The 17,801-nt window shown below is 43.0% G+C and overlaps 1 protein-coding gene across 12 annotated transcripts in view; it reads left to right on the top strand.

Moving 5' to 3' along the window:
• Window positions 1-17,801, top strand: part of EIF4G3 (eukaryotic translation initiation factor 4 gamma 3) — a 147,785-nt gene that overhangs the window by 53,197 nt on the left and 76,787 nt on the right. For all 12 annotated transcript variants that reach the window (XM_074925090.1, XM_074925096.1, XM_074925095.1 and 9 more), the window contains exon 4: window positions 16,860-16,955. In XM_074925090.1, coding sequence (XP_074781191.1) covers window positions 16,860-16,955 — 96 coding nt within the window. The remainder of the gene's footprint in view (window positions 1-16,859; window positions 16,956-17,801) is intronic.

Here is a 17,801-nt window from a genome sequence, read left to right as displayed (position 1 = left end):
CACTTCTACCAGTAAGGGGTTCAAGACTCTTGACATAAGCAGTTACAGGATAACCTGGCCCCAGAGAAAGTTTTCTGTACCCCTGAACTATTAGAGGTTTGGGTAAACTTAAGTGGGTTTTTTTGAACACTAAAATTCTGAATGTTCTTATGTATATCTCACTTCGGCCCCTGTCAGGTGTTGAGTTTCAGTATTATGTTATGGTAAGAAATTCCCCAGTTGAGCAGAGTGTTGGATGAAAGTATTACCTTTTCATTGCATCTGTCATTTGTCTCCTGTGGGTTTCACTGAATGCCCTCTTGTGCTTGCGTTAAGAAACAAGGCGAGTGGAAGTTTCTGATTTCCAGACCATGTGTAGTTTTGTGAACTTCTATCATGATTTCATTTATTTGCTTTCTTTTAGGTAAACAATCAAAACCCTTTAAATCTCTCATCACTTCAAAGTTTTTCCATGCTGTAATTGTTCTTTTTGTCTGATTCTTGGACCCCTCAAATCCTGCTATTTCCTTTTTGAGATAAAGGGGCCTGAGTTGACGTGGTATTCTGATGAATGGTTTATTACTGGTTCTTTAACAGCAATATAACACTTCACATACTACTCTGTCTCTTAACAACCCACGTTACGTTGATGATTAAACATTGAACAAAGGTTGTCCTTGCGTTTGGCCAGTTGGGCCCAATAGTGGTGTGTGTTTGTGCATGCTGAGGGGCGGGGGGTGTTCTGGATTTGACAGAGTAATTAAAAAGGTAAGGAAGAGACCACTTCTTTTGAATTAGAATATGCTTGAGGGGTCATTGATTTCTCCACCAGAACCATGACTTAATGAATACTCATAAAACTGAGTCTTTCCAAGGTAGAGACTGTTGTTTAGGCAGTAGTGAATGAAAATATTTAGGTATGGTTTTGGACTTTGGCTATCATGTAGATCTGAAAATAATTTTGCCAGTGATGGAATATGTGTTGCTTGTTACTCTGAGTGCTGTCAGTCCAGGACTCAGGGAGCTCAGTCCCTTGCTTTTCTCTAGCAGGCATCTCGCATCCCTCCTCTTAGAGCTCAGAGTTGCTTACCAGTTTCTTCAAGCCAGGACCTTGCAGAAGTCATGCTGCAAAGGAGAACAGAGGGTTAATAAATGCTGCGGTTCCACAAGTGGTTTCCTCACTGTCCCGGCTTCTCTAAAGCTGCCTGTTCCCCTACGTCTGGGCGATGGGACCTTAGGTAGCGTCTTACAATGTTAGTAAGTGATAAAAGGAAGTACTGTCCCTTACAAAAATCTTTGGGCACTGGACCACTTTATAGGTCTGCAAACTTTGCATGACAAGATGGCAGCATTGTGTTGAGTGGTTTCTAAGAGAGACTTTGGGAACCACAGATCAGGAGGTGTATGGGATATTTAGGGTCTTCTGTGAGAAGAACAGTCAGGTGCAGATGTACGCTGTACCTTTGTAGCTGGCTTTCCTTTAACTTTATTTAAATAAACAGAAACAGATGGTTGTGCTGTGCTGTGGTTTGGTGTCTCTTTCACTTATTCTTCTACCTTTTCCATTTGACATAGCCAAAACAAGAGAAGGTCTTGCTGTTCGACTTCCTCCAAAGTCTTTCCTTAATGACCAGCCTCTGGCACTTTGCTGCCCTTCAGAACTAGTTTCTGCGGCAAAATGAGAAGAGCTTGGCAGCGATGTAAAACAGTCCCACACCCCCGTCTCTGCAGCAAGAGACAGCGTTTCTGCTTCCCAAATTCCAGGGCCTTGAAATCATACTGCTGCTCTCAGGAATGTGTTGAACTCTGCCGGCGTTGAGGAATGCACAGCACATGTTGCCACAGTGATGTTATGGCCAGATGTGGCCCCATGTACATAAAATTTCATATTTCTGTTGTTCTTCGTGCGAAAGGGCCGCTTGTACAGACTGAGAGAGGAGGGACACATCTCTGCCTCCTCTCTTGGCTTGCAGACTTCAGAAGTGGCTGGTTTGGGACAATTTGCTTTCTGAGCGTACGGAAGAATGGAGAAGTCACTGAAAAAGGAGTAGAGAAGTTTTGCTTTGGGTGTGGCTATTGGAGCAAGTCATCCTGAGATCAAGTAGGGCATTTACAGTGGATTTACAGTGTGGTGGGCACTGCAGGGTAACTGCTTGCCTGAGCTCTCTCATCCCATGATGGATGTGAGATAGTCCTGTCCAAGTAGTGTAGGCAAAGAGCATTCACACAGGCAGTTAACGCAAAGCAGCTGAAACACTGTAAATCTACCCCCTGCTCTGGCTTTACGTTGCAGTAATTTATGGTGTAGCTATAAAGATGGGAATAACGAGAAAGTGGAGCTTTTCCAAAGCAACCAGGCTGGGGCTTGGAAGGAGGCAGCAGAAAAGTGCTTCCCTCTGTCCAGTGAGTGCTCAAAAGGGAAGGAGAAGGCTCCTCCAGTTGTACCACGAGCTTAGGGCATCAGGAGAAGACGATTTCAAAACACTCCTAGGTGATGAGGAGGGATGAAGGAGCCCAGAGAACAAGTGCAGTGGGTTCTGGTGTGTGAGAACACAAGAGGGGAATGGTTTGGAAAAGGTTCTTGGCTTTCTCCGCCTCAGCTTTAAAACTGCTGCCTCTGATGTGCGTGCCGAGGGATTCTTTTAGTCTGGGACCACAGTTTGTGAGCACCGACCAACAATGCTTGGAACAAATGGCCAGGGATTTCCTCTGTAATCAGGGAAAGCTTTAGCTCTCGTTAAGAACACGCTGTACACTGAGCAGATCGGCGCTTTGCCCCCACAGCTACCTCTTAGGCTAAAATGATGGAGTATCCAGTTAGCAGAGGACCCTGTGGCATCTACTGAGACCTTACTCTGAAGCTGTTGTAGTTATTGACAGCTGTGTTTAATAATCCCTTATCTGTTTCTGACAATGCTGAGATACACCCGCAGAAAACAAAAGTGCAAGAGAGCTGAATTCTCAGGATCATGGTGTACAGAGACCTTGACTTTTAGGTGGCTGATTTAAATCCAAAACAGATTGTACTAGCTGAAACTTGTTACCATCTGGTTCTTTGCCTTAAGTGAAAAGAGTTTTGTGGTCTCATTCTGGTCCTCAAAAATGTCACCATCACTAAATTAGCGTTTGTAATAGCAGTGAGACATTCTTTAGTACCTTAAGGTCTGGGAATCTGTGCCAGGAAGCAAGTCTGTGTGCCATCTGTGGCATGTTTATAGGCAATCCCCAAGCCCCTCTTTTATTATCTTGGATCCTTTCTACAGGAGCTGGAATCCTGTTATAACCATGATGTTTATTCAATACTTCCCTCCCAACATTCATAGCCCAATTTAGATTTTTAGATGCTTTTAATAAAGTGATGTTTATTAATGGATTGGAATGGAAGGAGGAATGTAATTTAATCTTAACCTCGCCCATTCGTGCCCTGTGATAAGTCAGGTGCCCTGGAACATGGTGCGTGTTATGGGAGCTCTTCACTCCGTGTGTTGGAGGCAGCTGCCTTCTGGGTTTTGTTGCCTCTGAACTACACGTTACACTCATCTTCCTCCAAGTGCAGCTACTCCGCGTTACCTCAGTCCACGTATACTTGGCTGGGATGAAGCAATCACTGTAGATAATAAACTTGGATGGCTCTTGGAGCGTGAGGGCTCCTTAATTCTATTATCTTACTTGTACCAACACCCTGTCATCACTTTCTGTGTTTGGAGAGCATCTTTTGTGGACGCCTTGGTCAGGCTCAGTTGTCTAAGCTTTGCAGGCAGCTCTTCACCCAGAGAGGTTTTCCATACAGGAACCTCCTTGTTTGATGGAAGATGCCATTACAGCAGATTTCATTCCAAAGAAAAACACGCAGTCCTTTAACTTGTAGAGCAGGTACAGTTGTCAGTCAGAATGTTAATTAGCAATTGTCTTTGTGTCACAATGACGTGGACACAGAATAAAAGATGAAACTCCCCTTGACTAAGTGAGGGGCTGGACCAGCCAAGGGAGAAGTTTGCCTGTGTGTGCTGCCTCTCCAAACAGTGGATTTCAGTTTCTTGGGTCTCTGTCCATACCAGATAATGAGAATAAAGAAAATTTAAACAACTAAACTTTTGATGGTACTTTGTCTGGAAGGCAGGTTTCTTATCCACATATGTATTAATGTTTTTTCCTGAGCGGTTGAGAATTTGACCTCTTGTTACTTCTCACTTTTTTTCTTGTGCGTGGTTCTGTACAACCGGGTCAGGCTTCTTTGCAACACATATTTTTAATGCAGCTCACTAATTCTGAGCTTGCAGGAATATATGACTGCAGGTAGAGATTTGAAAATGTGAGTTATTTAATAGCTGATAAATCCAGGAGAAGTGTAATCTTCTTTTGGCCTTTGTGTTAAAGACCTGCTGGAAGTGCAGCTGAACTCTCTGTTTTGTAATAGGATTAGTAGGTTTTTGATTGGGTTAATAATGCTGGGAATATTTGCTCATATAACATATTTCATTATTCTTGATTCATTGCTGTGCCTTTTACCTCCTTAGTTTAAATCTGGGCAAATCTGTGCTGGAGACATAAAGCATGTCTGTGTCTCAGCACCTGCTGTTGGTGCCTTTCAGGCTTTGGGGTGCTTTTGTGAAGAGATGCTCAACTTCATGGGTGTCTTCTAATTTGGGGAGAGCAGCTGGGGGCAAGAGCTGCAGGAAAGGAGATCTGGGGTAGTGGGAAAGGCATAATGTAGCTTTAAATGCTGATTAATGCTATTGACTTTAATAATTATTTAACCCTGGAAACAGTTAACTTTCAAAAGGCACGACGTAGGTGGGATGAATGAATTGCTTTTAATATCTGTGCACTTAGGAAGGACCAGAAACAGCTTTTTTTTTTTTTTTTTTTTTCCTAACAAGGAAAGGAAAGAAAGAAAAATCTGTTTTATCATGTACATGTGCACAGGAAAGATTGCAGCACAAATGCTGGGTCTAGTTAGGACTAGGTCTGCTTGCAGACCCACGCCCTTAGTGCCGCTACTACATTTTACAGCGGATTACTGCTTTGAGAGGTGTGTTTAATACTTCTCTGTGTGGTCTTGTGTGCCCCGTGGGAGAAGATAGGTGTTTTTCTCACTGCTGCTTGAGCTTTTTCTTTCAGGAGTAACCTTAGCCTGGCTTGGAGTCTTCCCTGGCCTGTCCAACCCGCTATAAACCAAGTTATTTTGAATAAAAAAGCTCTCACAGTAGGTGTCTTGGCCACACAATACATAATGTAGCGGAAGAGTTTTCTTCTGGCTTGTGATATTATTGTGAATCAAAAGCAGTTTTAAAATTGCCAGTAACTTTTTTTTGTTGGAGGGGTGGGTGTTGAAATAGCATTTTTAAATCAAGCTCCTCTATAGCTGCTTTAAAATTGTACAAATCCCTTTCTTTAGGAGTTTTCCATGCAGTTTTCTGTTCTCACAGTCATGTGGATTGTGCTTTATTTTGATGCTTTTCAGACTTTACCACTTGTTGAGCCACATTTTAGTTCATAGTATAAGAAGACAAAATGTGAGGCAACTTGGCATTTTCTTATGTTTAATAATTTCTATTCTGGTATTCCTTCTGTAATAATACCTTCTGTTCCATGCAATTTAATGGATGTTTTCCTGCATGCTCCAGAAAATACGTAGTTTTTAAACAAACACAATGTGTTGCAGAAGGCAATATGTCCTGATAAACACCAGAGTCAGCACAAAAGTCAGAGCTTTACACAGTCTGCATTTTGTAAATGTAGAGGGCATAAAATACCCCTGCAACTAGATAAAGCTGGGGAGAAGGAGCCATTAAATTACTGGAGTCCACTGCTAGCTGTTGTGTCAGACCGGGGAGCTAAAGAGTAACCTCTGGAGCTACTTACAACTTCAGTAGGGAGGACCTACCCAGCAGGGGTGGAGGCTTGAAATTAATAACCAGTGTGGTTCTGCTGTGAGCTCTGAAGTCTTGGTGTGCTGCCTTCCCCTCATGACAAAGAGCACAAAAAGGTTTGATGGTTACAGAGCAGTAATTCCACTTTTGGCTCCTCGGAGCCTGGAAAAGGTTGTGCCCTTGTTCTCCACAGACCCCTCCTTATGGTGCTGTTAGCAACCAGTAATTGATGTAGTTGCTTTAAATTGTCTGAATTTGCAGAGTTACACGCAATGGTATTTCATGCAGTAAAGTTTGAACATTTTATCTGATTGCTGCCGTAGACTCATAAAATGGTTACGGTTGGAAGGGACCTCTGAAGATCATCTAGTCCAGGTGCCTGCTCAGAGCAGGGTCAGCTAGTGCAGGTTATGATGGACCGTGCCCACTTGGGTTTTGAATACCTGTGAGGATGGAAACATCCTGTCTACAAGCTTTTAGAGCTTTTTGTTGGGTCTTGGAGGAAAGTAGGAGGAAGGGCTCAAACTTGCCGTTGCTCTTTTTGCAGCAGCCTGGACTAGGGAATATCAGCTGGCTACAAGTTGTGTTCCTGAGCAAAAATGTTTATCCTCAAAGTTAATGTTCTGGTTAAATTGGGATGAGATTTTATGAGACAAGTGAAAGGCACTTTGTAAACTCAAGGGTGTCACTGCTGAGAATAACAGGCCTACTTCCAACAGTGGAGATGCTGGAATTTCTACCCCCAGCACACACAGGTGCACACACAAACACTCTATATTTTAAAGTACCTTTATTATGGAAAATACCAGTTAATTATGTAATGGTCATTACCAGACCACCCCAGGCTGCAAGCCATGTGCTGCAGTCAAGGCAAGGACTGTCATTTCAGTCTCTGTAAGAAGCCAAGTAAATCCATACTAGCATTTACAGATGTTATGAAATGATAATCTACTGTGGCATTATTCTTGCCCTTGTGCCTTTGTTAACAACAGTTTTGAACCAAGGCAGATTCTATGTTGATGGATTTAATAAACAAGTGTGTTTGTGAGGAGGACGGCCACTAGCAGGACATCTGTCCACCCCAATGTCTCAAAATTACACTTGTTTAAATACTTCACTCTGTATCTTCAGCTGACCATATCACTGCAGTCTGAAATTTGGCGTGGGCTTACCAGCTTGAGTGTCTTATCTTTTTTTAAAAAGCAGAAAGATTATTCTTTCCTCGCAAAGCTATATGTTATATTTGCCTTTGCATCGTGTTAAGGGATGGTTGCATTCAGCAGCATAGCTGCTGATAAAATAGTTGCAGTTATTATGTTAAAAACATGGGGTAAGCCTGAGCATCGGGGAGGCAGTGTCAAAGAGGGACCCTTTCTGTCTTTTCACCCTCCTCATTCGTAACATCCCTACAGGAATAGTAACCACAGTGTCTTCAGCAGGAAGGAAAGGAGTGAGTATCTTGTGTCTGTATTGTCCTCTGCACAAACTGTCTTTGTCCAGGGAAGAGGAAACCCTGTTTCCTTCTCCGCCTTCCCTTGGTGGGAATCTGATTATTTATGTTAAAAGTAGAAAAAATGCCTGTAGTTCTGCAGGTGTTACTTGGGACTCTGTTTCCCTGTTGGGCTTTCTGCCTTTGCCCACTTCAATGTGTGATACTAAATCACATGAAGCCATAAAAAAGCTGGTTAAAAATTTAGCAGGACAGGTAGTGACACAGATGATATACCCCAAGACAAACTGCTGCAGAGGAATAAAGATAAGAATAGTTGAGCCACATTTGCGAGAGAAGTAATTCCTCTTGGATCAGGATATTTTTATCCTTTTAAAGACTCAGTTTAATATTTACCAGTACGGGGAATTCTCCTGAAGGGTGGGCTTGTGGAAAGAGGGGGGGGAGTGGAAACTGGTGTGCTTGTGAGGAGGAGGAGAATTGAGGATGCTGACTGCTGCAAACAGTGCAGGCTTTTCTCTGCTGCTTCTTGCCTGCAGTTTGGTGAATCCCTAAAACACGGCAAGACACCTGGAGCTAACTATCTGGCATTTTGAGGAAATGGCTTTTGAGAAAACCTACATATTTAAATAAACACACCAGTCACAGTTCCTGTTTATTCTTTGCTTCCATCCAGATCCAAACCATGAAGCTTCCTATAGTAAATCTGATGTGCAAAGACTTCGTACCAGTGTCACAAACTGGTCCCTTCCCAGGCCCTTTCAGCCCCTTCGTCAGTAGCAGGCTATTTGCACTGTAATTGTGTTAAATTCTTGTTTAAAGTGGAAACCTTTAATCTGCATAACTTGTTCAGTGTCACAGAAGAGATCTGGTACCTGCATCATTGATTTTAATGGGACTTTGAATATTCCAAGTAAATATATGCAGAAAAACAGTTTTCAAGTTACTGATGCATCTTACAAGGTAGCAGCACTGGCTTACAGAGAGTCAGCAGAGTACAACTGCCATGTATTTTTAATTTAGAGGCACGCTGTGATGAGAATGAGCCTGATTTCGGTGGTGCTGGATAATTTGCAAATGAGCTGCTTAAAAATTTTGAAATTATTGTGTGATGTATAGCAAAAAACCTGCATATTTGGACACATAGCTGTGAATGAGGACTTATATTTAATCCGATAGTGTGTCTAATGATATGCAGTTGAAGTATAACTGTGAATAACGAAAGCCAAACTACAGGCATTTAGAGGGGAATTGTCCTTTTTTATTGGTTTAATTGTGCTATTTTTAAAGCTGTAAAGCTGGGATAGTTTACAGGAGTAGTGTGCAAATATGATTTTATGCATTATTTGAGAGGGTACTGTGTAGAAAAGCCTGAAATGAATAAATTTAGTAATTCAGACTTCTCCATCATCGTTTGTAATATTTGCAGATGAGCTGGCTCTATATATTACAGATAGCCATTACAGATATTACAGAGTTTTTTTTTCCTACCATACTCAAATTATTCACATTATACAAGTCACTGCAGACAACAGCTTCAAAGTCTGCCGTGATGCTGTTCTACTGACTACAGGGCACACTTGGGAAAGGAAAAAAAAAAAAAATAAAATTTTTTTTTAATTATCTAGTTACCAAAATAGTAATAAAAATCAAGTACCTTGAAAAGAAATACAGGAGCTGAGTAATGCCATGTTTGTGTTCAGATGCAGGAACTAACCTGAGATGGTTGCAGCACAGGTTTCCAGGTATTGTAGTGACACTGGTACAGGTCCAAGGGAATGTTTTCTGATGTGTCAAGCATGGTTCACTCCTGCTGGGTTTCTATGAGCTGTTTTGGCACTTCTCTTTCCCCACAGGACTTTATTGCTTGTACATGGAGCCGTTGGGAGGGCTGCTGAAATGATGTAGGTGGTGTATTTTTGTTAGGCATTTGTCACCAAGGTGGGTGTTTCTAGCTCAGTAACTTAACCCTGAGCAAAATGGAGACTGGAGGGGCAGAAAGACGTTGAGAAGGTCTCATGAGGCTGGTTTGGCTTCTCGTGGTGTTGACTTATGAGCACAGGTGGATTAAAAGATCTGATTCATAACTATCTGAACTCTCAGGTTGCCAACTCCATGGTGAGGTAGCTGAATCCTGGGTGCCTCCAGAGATGCGACTGTAGTATTTTTTTGTCCATTGGCAACATACTAATTTTAGGTCAAAAGCTGTTTCGCCTCCCATTCATCTCTGCTGCAGGTGCTGCAGCGCCTAGGAGGATGGCGAGGGAAACAGCAAGAACAGGGATCTCTTTATCCCTTTCACTTGATGCTACTGGTGTTTGTAAGTCAGCACCTGGATGGAAAAACGAGCCTTCCATTAGCGATGTGTCTTGTAGGCTGTAGGAGGAGGAAATTCTGGGCTGTTCCTGGATGCTCTGGCGGTAGCTGTTATTTCTGCCTTGCAAAAATACTGCTTTTCGCATCAGATAAAAAAAATACAATCTTGCTGTAACATTCAGTCTTTGGAAGTTTTAAACATTTTTGCAGTTGCTTGAAGCCAGCACTGCTGCTGAAAGAGCACAGGAACGGGATCAAACAGTTGTGTTTGAGGGAAGGCAGGAGAGCTCCTTCTCCCAACACTGTGAGTTCGTGCTGGTATACACCTTTCTTAAAATTGAGGCCATTCAGAAACCAAAGCTTGAGGAAAAATAAAGGTGCTGGTTTCATAGGAAGGGCAGTCTGAAGAACTGCTGTTCTGTTGTGTGCTTGCCTGTGGGTGAGTTTAATAGGTAGAAATGAAGATACAGGTTTTAAATTACAATCCTCTTACTTTCTAGGAGCAGAATGCTGAGAGATTTCTGCTTATTGGATACTGCACAGTTTGCAGTTCTTTAGGTAGCACAGTGATTTGATTTCAGGCTGTGGGAGGGCAGAGCAAACCCAACTCAACAAATAAACGATGATTCAGAATTAAAAGCCACATTCTTGCTGGCACCATCTTTCCACACTTGTGAACCAAGTGACGGTTTATGTTGCTGCGGGGGATTTCTTCACCTGCATCCAAGGCCAAACTACTGCCATCCAGGCCAGTGATCCCGGGGAAAACTTTCTAAGAGGCAGTAACAGCAGCCTCAAGGGCTAGTGCATCAACACAGCCTGTCCTGTTGTGGTTTTCCTTGAGGAAAATAGTTCAGCAGCTGGAAGGAAAACTGAGTCTGGTTGTTAAAAATGGGGATAAAAAAGCAACACCTGTGCAGTGATTTTTGCTGATGACTCTTGTAGTGCTCTCTCCTGCGTGTTGCTCCAGGGGCAGCTGCATTTTGCGTCAGGTAGCTTGTATAAAAAAGAATTTATAAATTTAGCGACGGGGCCCCTCAGGATAAAGTACACTGAGTGTTACTCTAAGTGCTACCTGGTGTGGCTTTAATCAGTATTTAGCATTTAACTGGGTCAGTGAATGTCTTGGTAAAAGACCAGTGTTGTGCAGAAATACGTATACATCCAGAGAAATAGGTGTGGTTTTGTTGGGGGGTTGTTTGGGGGTGGAGATGGATCTTGCAGTAGTTTTATCCTATTTCTATCCGATGCGTGTTTTTGATATTTTATGTCTCAACATAAAATGGTTAAAACCCTTTTTTGAACGTCCATACAGTGTGACACTTTCAGTAAGCTTTTATCTGGGTACTCCCTGTTCGTGGGTGTAGTGATCTGAGGGCTCAAACGAGATCTAAACCACTGCGGCAAGGTATCATATGTTTTATTCACATGGAAGAATTACATTGCTTTCTGTTGTGGCCACACAGGAAAAATGACCTTTGGGGTTGCTCCAGGATAGCCCAGGGCCGCCTGTGGCCCCAGCATACTTCGTATTGTTATAAAATGTTTTGCTTACGCTGTCATGTTCCTCCCAAAGAGATTAAAGCTTTTTGCTGGCATTCAGCGGAGTTTCAGCTTGCCCCAGACAGAAGCGCCGTTGCTGTGTTGGTGTTACTGGGAAGTAACTGGAAGTCTGAAGGTTTTCTCGTCCAAGGTCATAGCGATAGCGATGGTAATAGAGCGGCAAGCTCCTGAGTCATGGTCATGTGTTGGAACTACAAGACCATTTCTTCTCCTCGTATGTAACTTCAGTAAATATAGACCCAGCCAAACTTCTTCCCTAAGTCAAGAGAGGATTCAAGAAACTGCGACAGGGTTTAACCCCTTCCCACACCAAACCCAGCCATGCTGCCAAAGGCAGAAAGGTCAGCAAGTGACACCTTTTTGCCCGGGGATTTAAGAGGTTTGTTCCAAAAAAAAAATTTCCACCGGCTGCAGGAGGCAGAGAGCTGTGTGACTCAGCTTTTTCTGAACCTGATGTGTGTACTTTGCCTGTTTATTCCCAGTACAGTCAGTACCGAGGGAGTCATGTTACGCAGCAGGCTCAGTGTTTATTAACCAGCTCGGGAACTGATCTAAGAATAACTTTTTTCATTTGTTTTGTTGGTAGTGATTTTTTTTTTTTTTTTTTTGTTTCGCACAGTCAGCAGCCCAAGGTGGAGACTGCACAGAAAACAGATAGAAAGGGTTTTCCCCAGCAAGTTGCGGGAATACATAAACACACAACTATTACTGCCTTCCCCCCATGAATAGCCACATCTGAAATATAAAATCACTAAGATGAAAGCTTTAAGGGAAGCGGATCGCTCTGCCTCTGAAGTGGAGCAGCTCAGCAGCCATCCGTTCTGTTCCAGCTCAGGGTGCTGCAATTATTTGAACTTCAGGGATTTCAATGCCAGCGTTTAGATGCTTCTGAACCAAAATTTTTATACAGAGCGGTATTTGCTTCCCTGCCTTCTCCTCTGCAGTAGTTTATTTTAGAGCATTTCATCTCCAATCTCTTCATTTGCTCACCTCATCCGCTGTGTTTCAGCCACGGTGCATAAAAGCCACATATTTCCAGCGTGACTGCATGTGATTATAATTACTTTGTGTACCTATTTAGATGCTTGGCACAGAAAAAAGTCCTTTTGACAGATGAATAGTTGCAGTACTTTTAATCAGCTGACTTGTCTGAAAAGCAATAGAGTGCTGTGATTTATTCTGCTGGATGTTTTGATAGTTTATTTAGGCTACTACATACTTATACGTGACCTTAATACCTGCAGAAATTAGTAAAGCACTTTTTTTCCTCCCTTTTCTCCTCTCCCCCTTATGGTTCTAACACAAATACCAGTTAAGGCACACCTCCATCTGGTTTGAAGCATGCTGAGCAGAAGCGTTTGTTGTTGTGTAATAGTTGTGAAACATGTTTATTTAGGTGATGTTTGTTGTCTTCAGTGGGATTTGTATTTCACTCATTCCTCAAGGCTGCAGTTATGAACCTAGCACCCAGAGCGGTCGTCTGGGTTAGAAATTACCTTGTTTTGATGACAGCTTAATAGCAGAAACCCCTCAGTGGCTGCTGTTTAAGCCTTCATACCCTTTTTTCTTTATTTATGACTCAATGCTATCCTTATTTTGGTATGGTTTAAATACCGAAGCAAATTTAACGTGAGGTTGCGTCGTCTTGTATTTGCCTCTCAGCCCTACTAGCGTCAGAAGTGACATCTGTTATTAATGAGGTGTCTGTCTTTGGCACTGTATTTAAAAAACTCTGCTTTACAGTCTTTCTGCTAAAACTCGTAGTTTTTTTAGGCTTAGTGATGGCTGCACTTCCTTTCTTTCAAATTTCCTTTTGCTTGGGTGATTAAAGGAAAACTCGGGTTGTTCTGGAGATGGTTAAGGACTTTGGGGGTAGCATGGAACTTACAACTGACTTAGGGTTTGCTCTGTTGCATGCAAGTTAAGCCTGAAGAAAGTGTGTTTTCATGAGCTTGAAGAAGAGGGAAAATAGCAGCTATTTTCCTCCTTTTTTGCTGAGATGCTGCGGGAGCAGCAGTTAAAACCTTTTGGGATAAGGTCTCTTCTCTTGAGATGCAGAGCTGGAGGCACAAGGAGCTGGTGGTCAGCTGGTCCCTTTACATGTGAGAGTTCATAATATTTCCTGACACACTCTGCGTGCTCGCTGCTGTCTGGTGAGATGTGAAGAGCAGCATCAGGACCATTTGCAAGGTGCGTGGAGTGACACGGAAAGCTGCTGATCCTCCAAGAGGAGAAGCTTTAATCTCATGTTGGGCAGAGATCCCAGGGGCAGAAAGTCAGCAGCAAGACACTACAAATTCTTTAGGCTGTGGACAAAAACATCCCAGAGCTTCCCCGTGTCTCGTTAGCGCTGGTTTATTCTGTGCTGTGCTGCGATCGCTCATTGCTGTGGTGTCATTACCGCTGCGAGATAGGGTACATACTGTTTATTATACAGCATTGACACGAGCAGCTCAAGCAGAATCACACTTGTCAAATAAAAGGGGAAAATATTTGATGCTGCATCTGACATCTCAAAAAATTAGAAGACTTCTTGCAAATTAGCTGTTAACATGAATTAGAGGTTTTGCCAGTGGTAAGAAGGGAGGGAAGTGCTGGCTGGAGAGAGGATTAGACCAAGTGAGCTCCTGAGAGAGGAGGGGCAGTGGAAAACTGCCCTGCTTACCTGCTGCTTCCATAGCAGGAGCCAATTAAAACATTTAATTGCTCTCAAACCAGAGTCTTTTCTGCTGTACTGATATAAACTACTGCAGAACAACATTCTTCAGCTAAGTATTCTACCAAGTGTGCTTTGACATCCTCAATCACAGCAAAGAACTAGTGATACACTTGGAACCATACATTTTTATCATCTCTTGGACCCAAAAAGTGTGAAATTAGGTAGAAAATAACAGTACATCCTGCCTAGTTAGCCTGCGTAGTAGGAACACTGTCCTTAAGTGCCTGTGTATTTGTGTTTAAGTTTTGTCCTTTAATGATCAGTTTGAGTGTGGTCCCCAAGCAGGAATAGGAGATATTGCAGCAGTAGGTGTTTGGGATGGGACTGGTTTCAGGCTATGCTCAGTCCTCTCATCCCTGCCACCACATTTTGTTTTGGCTTGTTTTTTTCTAAGACTAAAAAATTCTTTGGTCAGATTGTCTCTAAATTATATTTTGATCTACCTTGTATTACATTTTGATTAGCAGAGATTAGCTGGGGATTTTATGTCTACAGATGAAAAAGAAGGAAAAAAAAGAATAACAGTGAGACTCCAGCTGTTTTCTAGACAATCTGCAAGGCACAGGATGCTGATCGGTGTGTGCTGGGGCACCTGGTGGTAGATGTCTTTCAGTGATCAGATGTACTAGGTACTCTTCCAAAATAAAGACATATTCTTGCTCCAGAACCATCCTGTGGTGGCTCATACTGATAGTGCTGAAGAGGCTGAGATGTGGGTAAGGTCTGTGACTTTGCTGTAGGACCCAGCCTGGAAGGTGAGAGGTAAATACACGCTTTACCCAATGGTCTGCTTTATTTTGAAAGAAAACCTCTTTTGAAATGGCTTTCTTTTCCTTAAAAGCATACACCCTTTATCTTGTAAGGACTGGTTGACTCTCCCTTGAAAGCCAGAACATGCCTGATTATACTTGGCGTAGCTTGCTGTTTCAGACTTGAAAGTTTTGCAGGCTTCAGGACGGGGTTTCTTTTCTAGAAACAGCACATTTTGTGTTGTTTCTACAACCACTCCTTAAGCTATTTGCCTAAAAGAAAGCTTAAGGCTTTATGCTCGATCACCTCTCCTGATAGCAAAAGTTTTATGTTTCTTTTTACTTCAATACAAACAGGTTTGGCCTACCAACTATAACTTAGTTTTATTGTTTAAAAACTTAATTATTCAAATCAAATAAAGCACAGTTCAAAAATATTCTGAAATACGCCTCAGGGCTGGTGCAGTGAAACCTGTTCTCTCAGTACCACAGACTGAAATGGTTTCCTTTATTCCTTAGACCTGCCCTTGAATTTTAATGCAAAGGCCATGAAATTCAAAGATGAGAAGGGATTCTTCAGCAAGGCTTGTGGGGTGAATATATCATCATCTGTGTATGGAGAATTATTGCAATGGTTTTAAGCATATCCTTTCCCATAATCTGTAAAGACAGCCCAAAGACCTTCTCCCAGAGGAGACCCAAGACCTGATGAGCAGCTTTATTCATCAAGTAAATCTGATGGTGTGTAACCAGGAGGTTAGTAGGGAATATGGTTACCGTTAGTAATGGCTGGCACACACAGGGCAGCACATAGAGTTGGGACTAACTCCTCTTGAAAGTAAAAGCTGTCACAGTCTAGTCACTGCCATTCCAGTAATAAACCCAGGTAAGTTATTAAAAAAACCCATGTAAGTTATAATTTTTTGATCAAAAAAAAAAGGAAAAAGGTGATCTGAAATCCAAAAAGTTATTTCTAAATGTCTCATTAAAATGCGTAATCGGCATAACTACAGCTCCAGTTTATTGTTACTTTGGGCAAATAACATGGGGGTGACCATCTGGTGGTATAAATTATTATAGCCCATTGAAATCAGTGAAACTATGAAAAATTTACACAACCCATGGTCTGCCTTACACCTGTAATGATTTCAGGCCATTTCATTGTGTTGCAAATATTTTAAAGCAGCAGTGGCTTGTATTAAATGCATTTGAGTTTGTTACGTGTTATTTGTCTTTATTTTGGAGGATTTATCCACGATACCTGCAGTTCTAGCTTTCCTTGGAAACAGGCTCAGAGGAGGCTTTTGGAAAGTACATGGCCAGGGCATCGCACAGCACAGGGTTTCAGTGGCACAGTGTTGCACTGGCGTATGGTCTTCGTTGTGGTTTCTGCTGCAGCATTTGGGGAGCTTAGGGTGGTGTTGCTCAGTTGATTGGGTCCTTGGCAGAGAAGGCCTTCTCCATCACAATCACCTGGTCTCTTTATATGTTGTCTTTATCTCCGCGTTAATCAGCAGTCCATCTGATAACGTGATCAGTTCCAGTTTTGGGATGAATGGCCAGTGGCATCCTGGCTTGCGTCAGCAGTAGCGTGACCAGCAAGGACAGAGAAGGGATTTTACCTGTGTGCTCGGCCCTGGTGAGGCCGCCCCTCGATGAGTGGGTTCAGTTTTGGGCCTCTCACCCCAAAAAGGCCATTGAATGACTCGAGCGTGTCCAGAGAAGGGCAACGGAGCTGGGGCAGGGTCTGGAGCACAGGTCTGCTGGGGAGCGGCTGGGGGAACTGGGGGGGTTCAGTCTGGAGAAGAGGAGGCTGAGGGGAGACCTCCTGGCCCTCTGCAACGCCCTGCCAGGAGGGGGCAGAGAGGGGGGATGAGTCTCTGGAGCCAAGGAGCCAGCGCCAGGCCCCGAGGGAATGGCCTCAAGCTGCCCAGGGCAGGGTCAGGCTGGCTCTGAGGAAGGATTTCTGTGCAGAAGGGGCTGTTGGGCGTTGGAATGGGCTGCCCAGGGCAGGGGGGGAGTCCCCGGGATCCCTGGAGGGGTTGAAGAGTCGGGCTGAGCCAGCGCTGAGGGATCTGGGGCAGTTGGGAACGGTCAGGGTGAGGTTCATGGTTGGGCTGGAGGAGCTTCAAGGGCTTTTCCAACCCAGATGATTCTGTGAATCGTTTGATACACTCATTTTTTTATTTATTTTTCTTGTTCCCTGGCAGGCTCCTTACCCCTCAGGACAGAATGCAGCTCCAACCACGTTGGTGTACCCTCAAGCCCCTCAAACAATGAACACGCAGCCTCAGACCCGCTCGCCGGTAAGGGAGCCCATGTTTGCTTTCTCTTACATTCTTTCTTCCTTGTTCGTGTGTTTCTTTGTGTGTATGTGTGTGTCTACAGCACTTGGCCAGTTCTCTGGAAAGCGTGCTTTACTGAACTGGAAGCACGTCCCAAATGGCAAATCTTGATTGAATTTTTCAGACACTGTCCTCATAGGATAATTTTCCTTTTAAAGTGACTTATCAGAAACGAAGCGATAGAAGAATTCTCATCTACGTTCAAATAACATGATTTATTTTTAGCACAGTTGCTTTCAGGTTCACTTCATTTTAGAGTTTAGATTCATTACCAGAATCTTTCTCTTTTCTTCTTTTTTTTTTTTTTTTTTTTTTTTTTTAAAGGAAGTTTTTGTTAAAAGGATAGACCAAAGATCAGTGAACTAAAGTGGTTCTCTGCAGCAGCACTCAGTCTCCAGTGGCCTCTGGGCAATACTTCCGAATCAGTGCCACTGGATCAGTTCTAACCATTTATTGCCTAGCACCCTGGAGGTGCTCACACATTTAACGTAGAGCTTCTGTGTACCCAGATCTTTTTGTGGTAAGCCCCTTTTTCATCCAACTTTTAGGTTTGGTTGTCCTTCGTAATCTTTTTTTTTTTTTTTGTTGGTGTGTATTGTAATATGGCTCTGCTATTGTAGGACTTTGAATCCACAAACCAGGCTCTTTTTGGGGAATTTCTGCTCATAGCTCAGTTCCACACAATGCTAGGAGACCCTCCTAGGGCATCAGATGCTTAGCCCAGCTTCTGGAGGCACAGGAGCTTACCATCACGATGTCTCAAGCCTCAGTTAGCCAAGGGAGCAGCAATCCCTGCACCTCTTACAA

The sequence above is a fragment of the Athene noctua genome, chromosome 22, assembly GCF_965140245.1.
Source record: "Athene noctua chromosome 22, bAthNoc1.hap1.1, whole genome shotgun sequence".
Taxonomy (NCBI): domain Eukaryota; kingdom Metazoa; phylum Chordata; class Aves; order Strigiformes; family Strigidae; genus Athene; species Athene noctua.
Note: the sequence above shows the minus strand (reverse complement) of the source record. Positions and strands in the feature narration are given on the sequence as shown.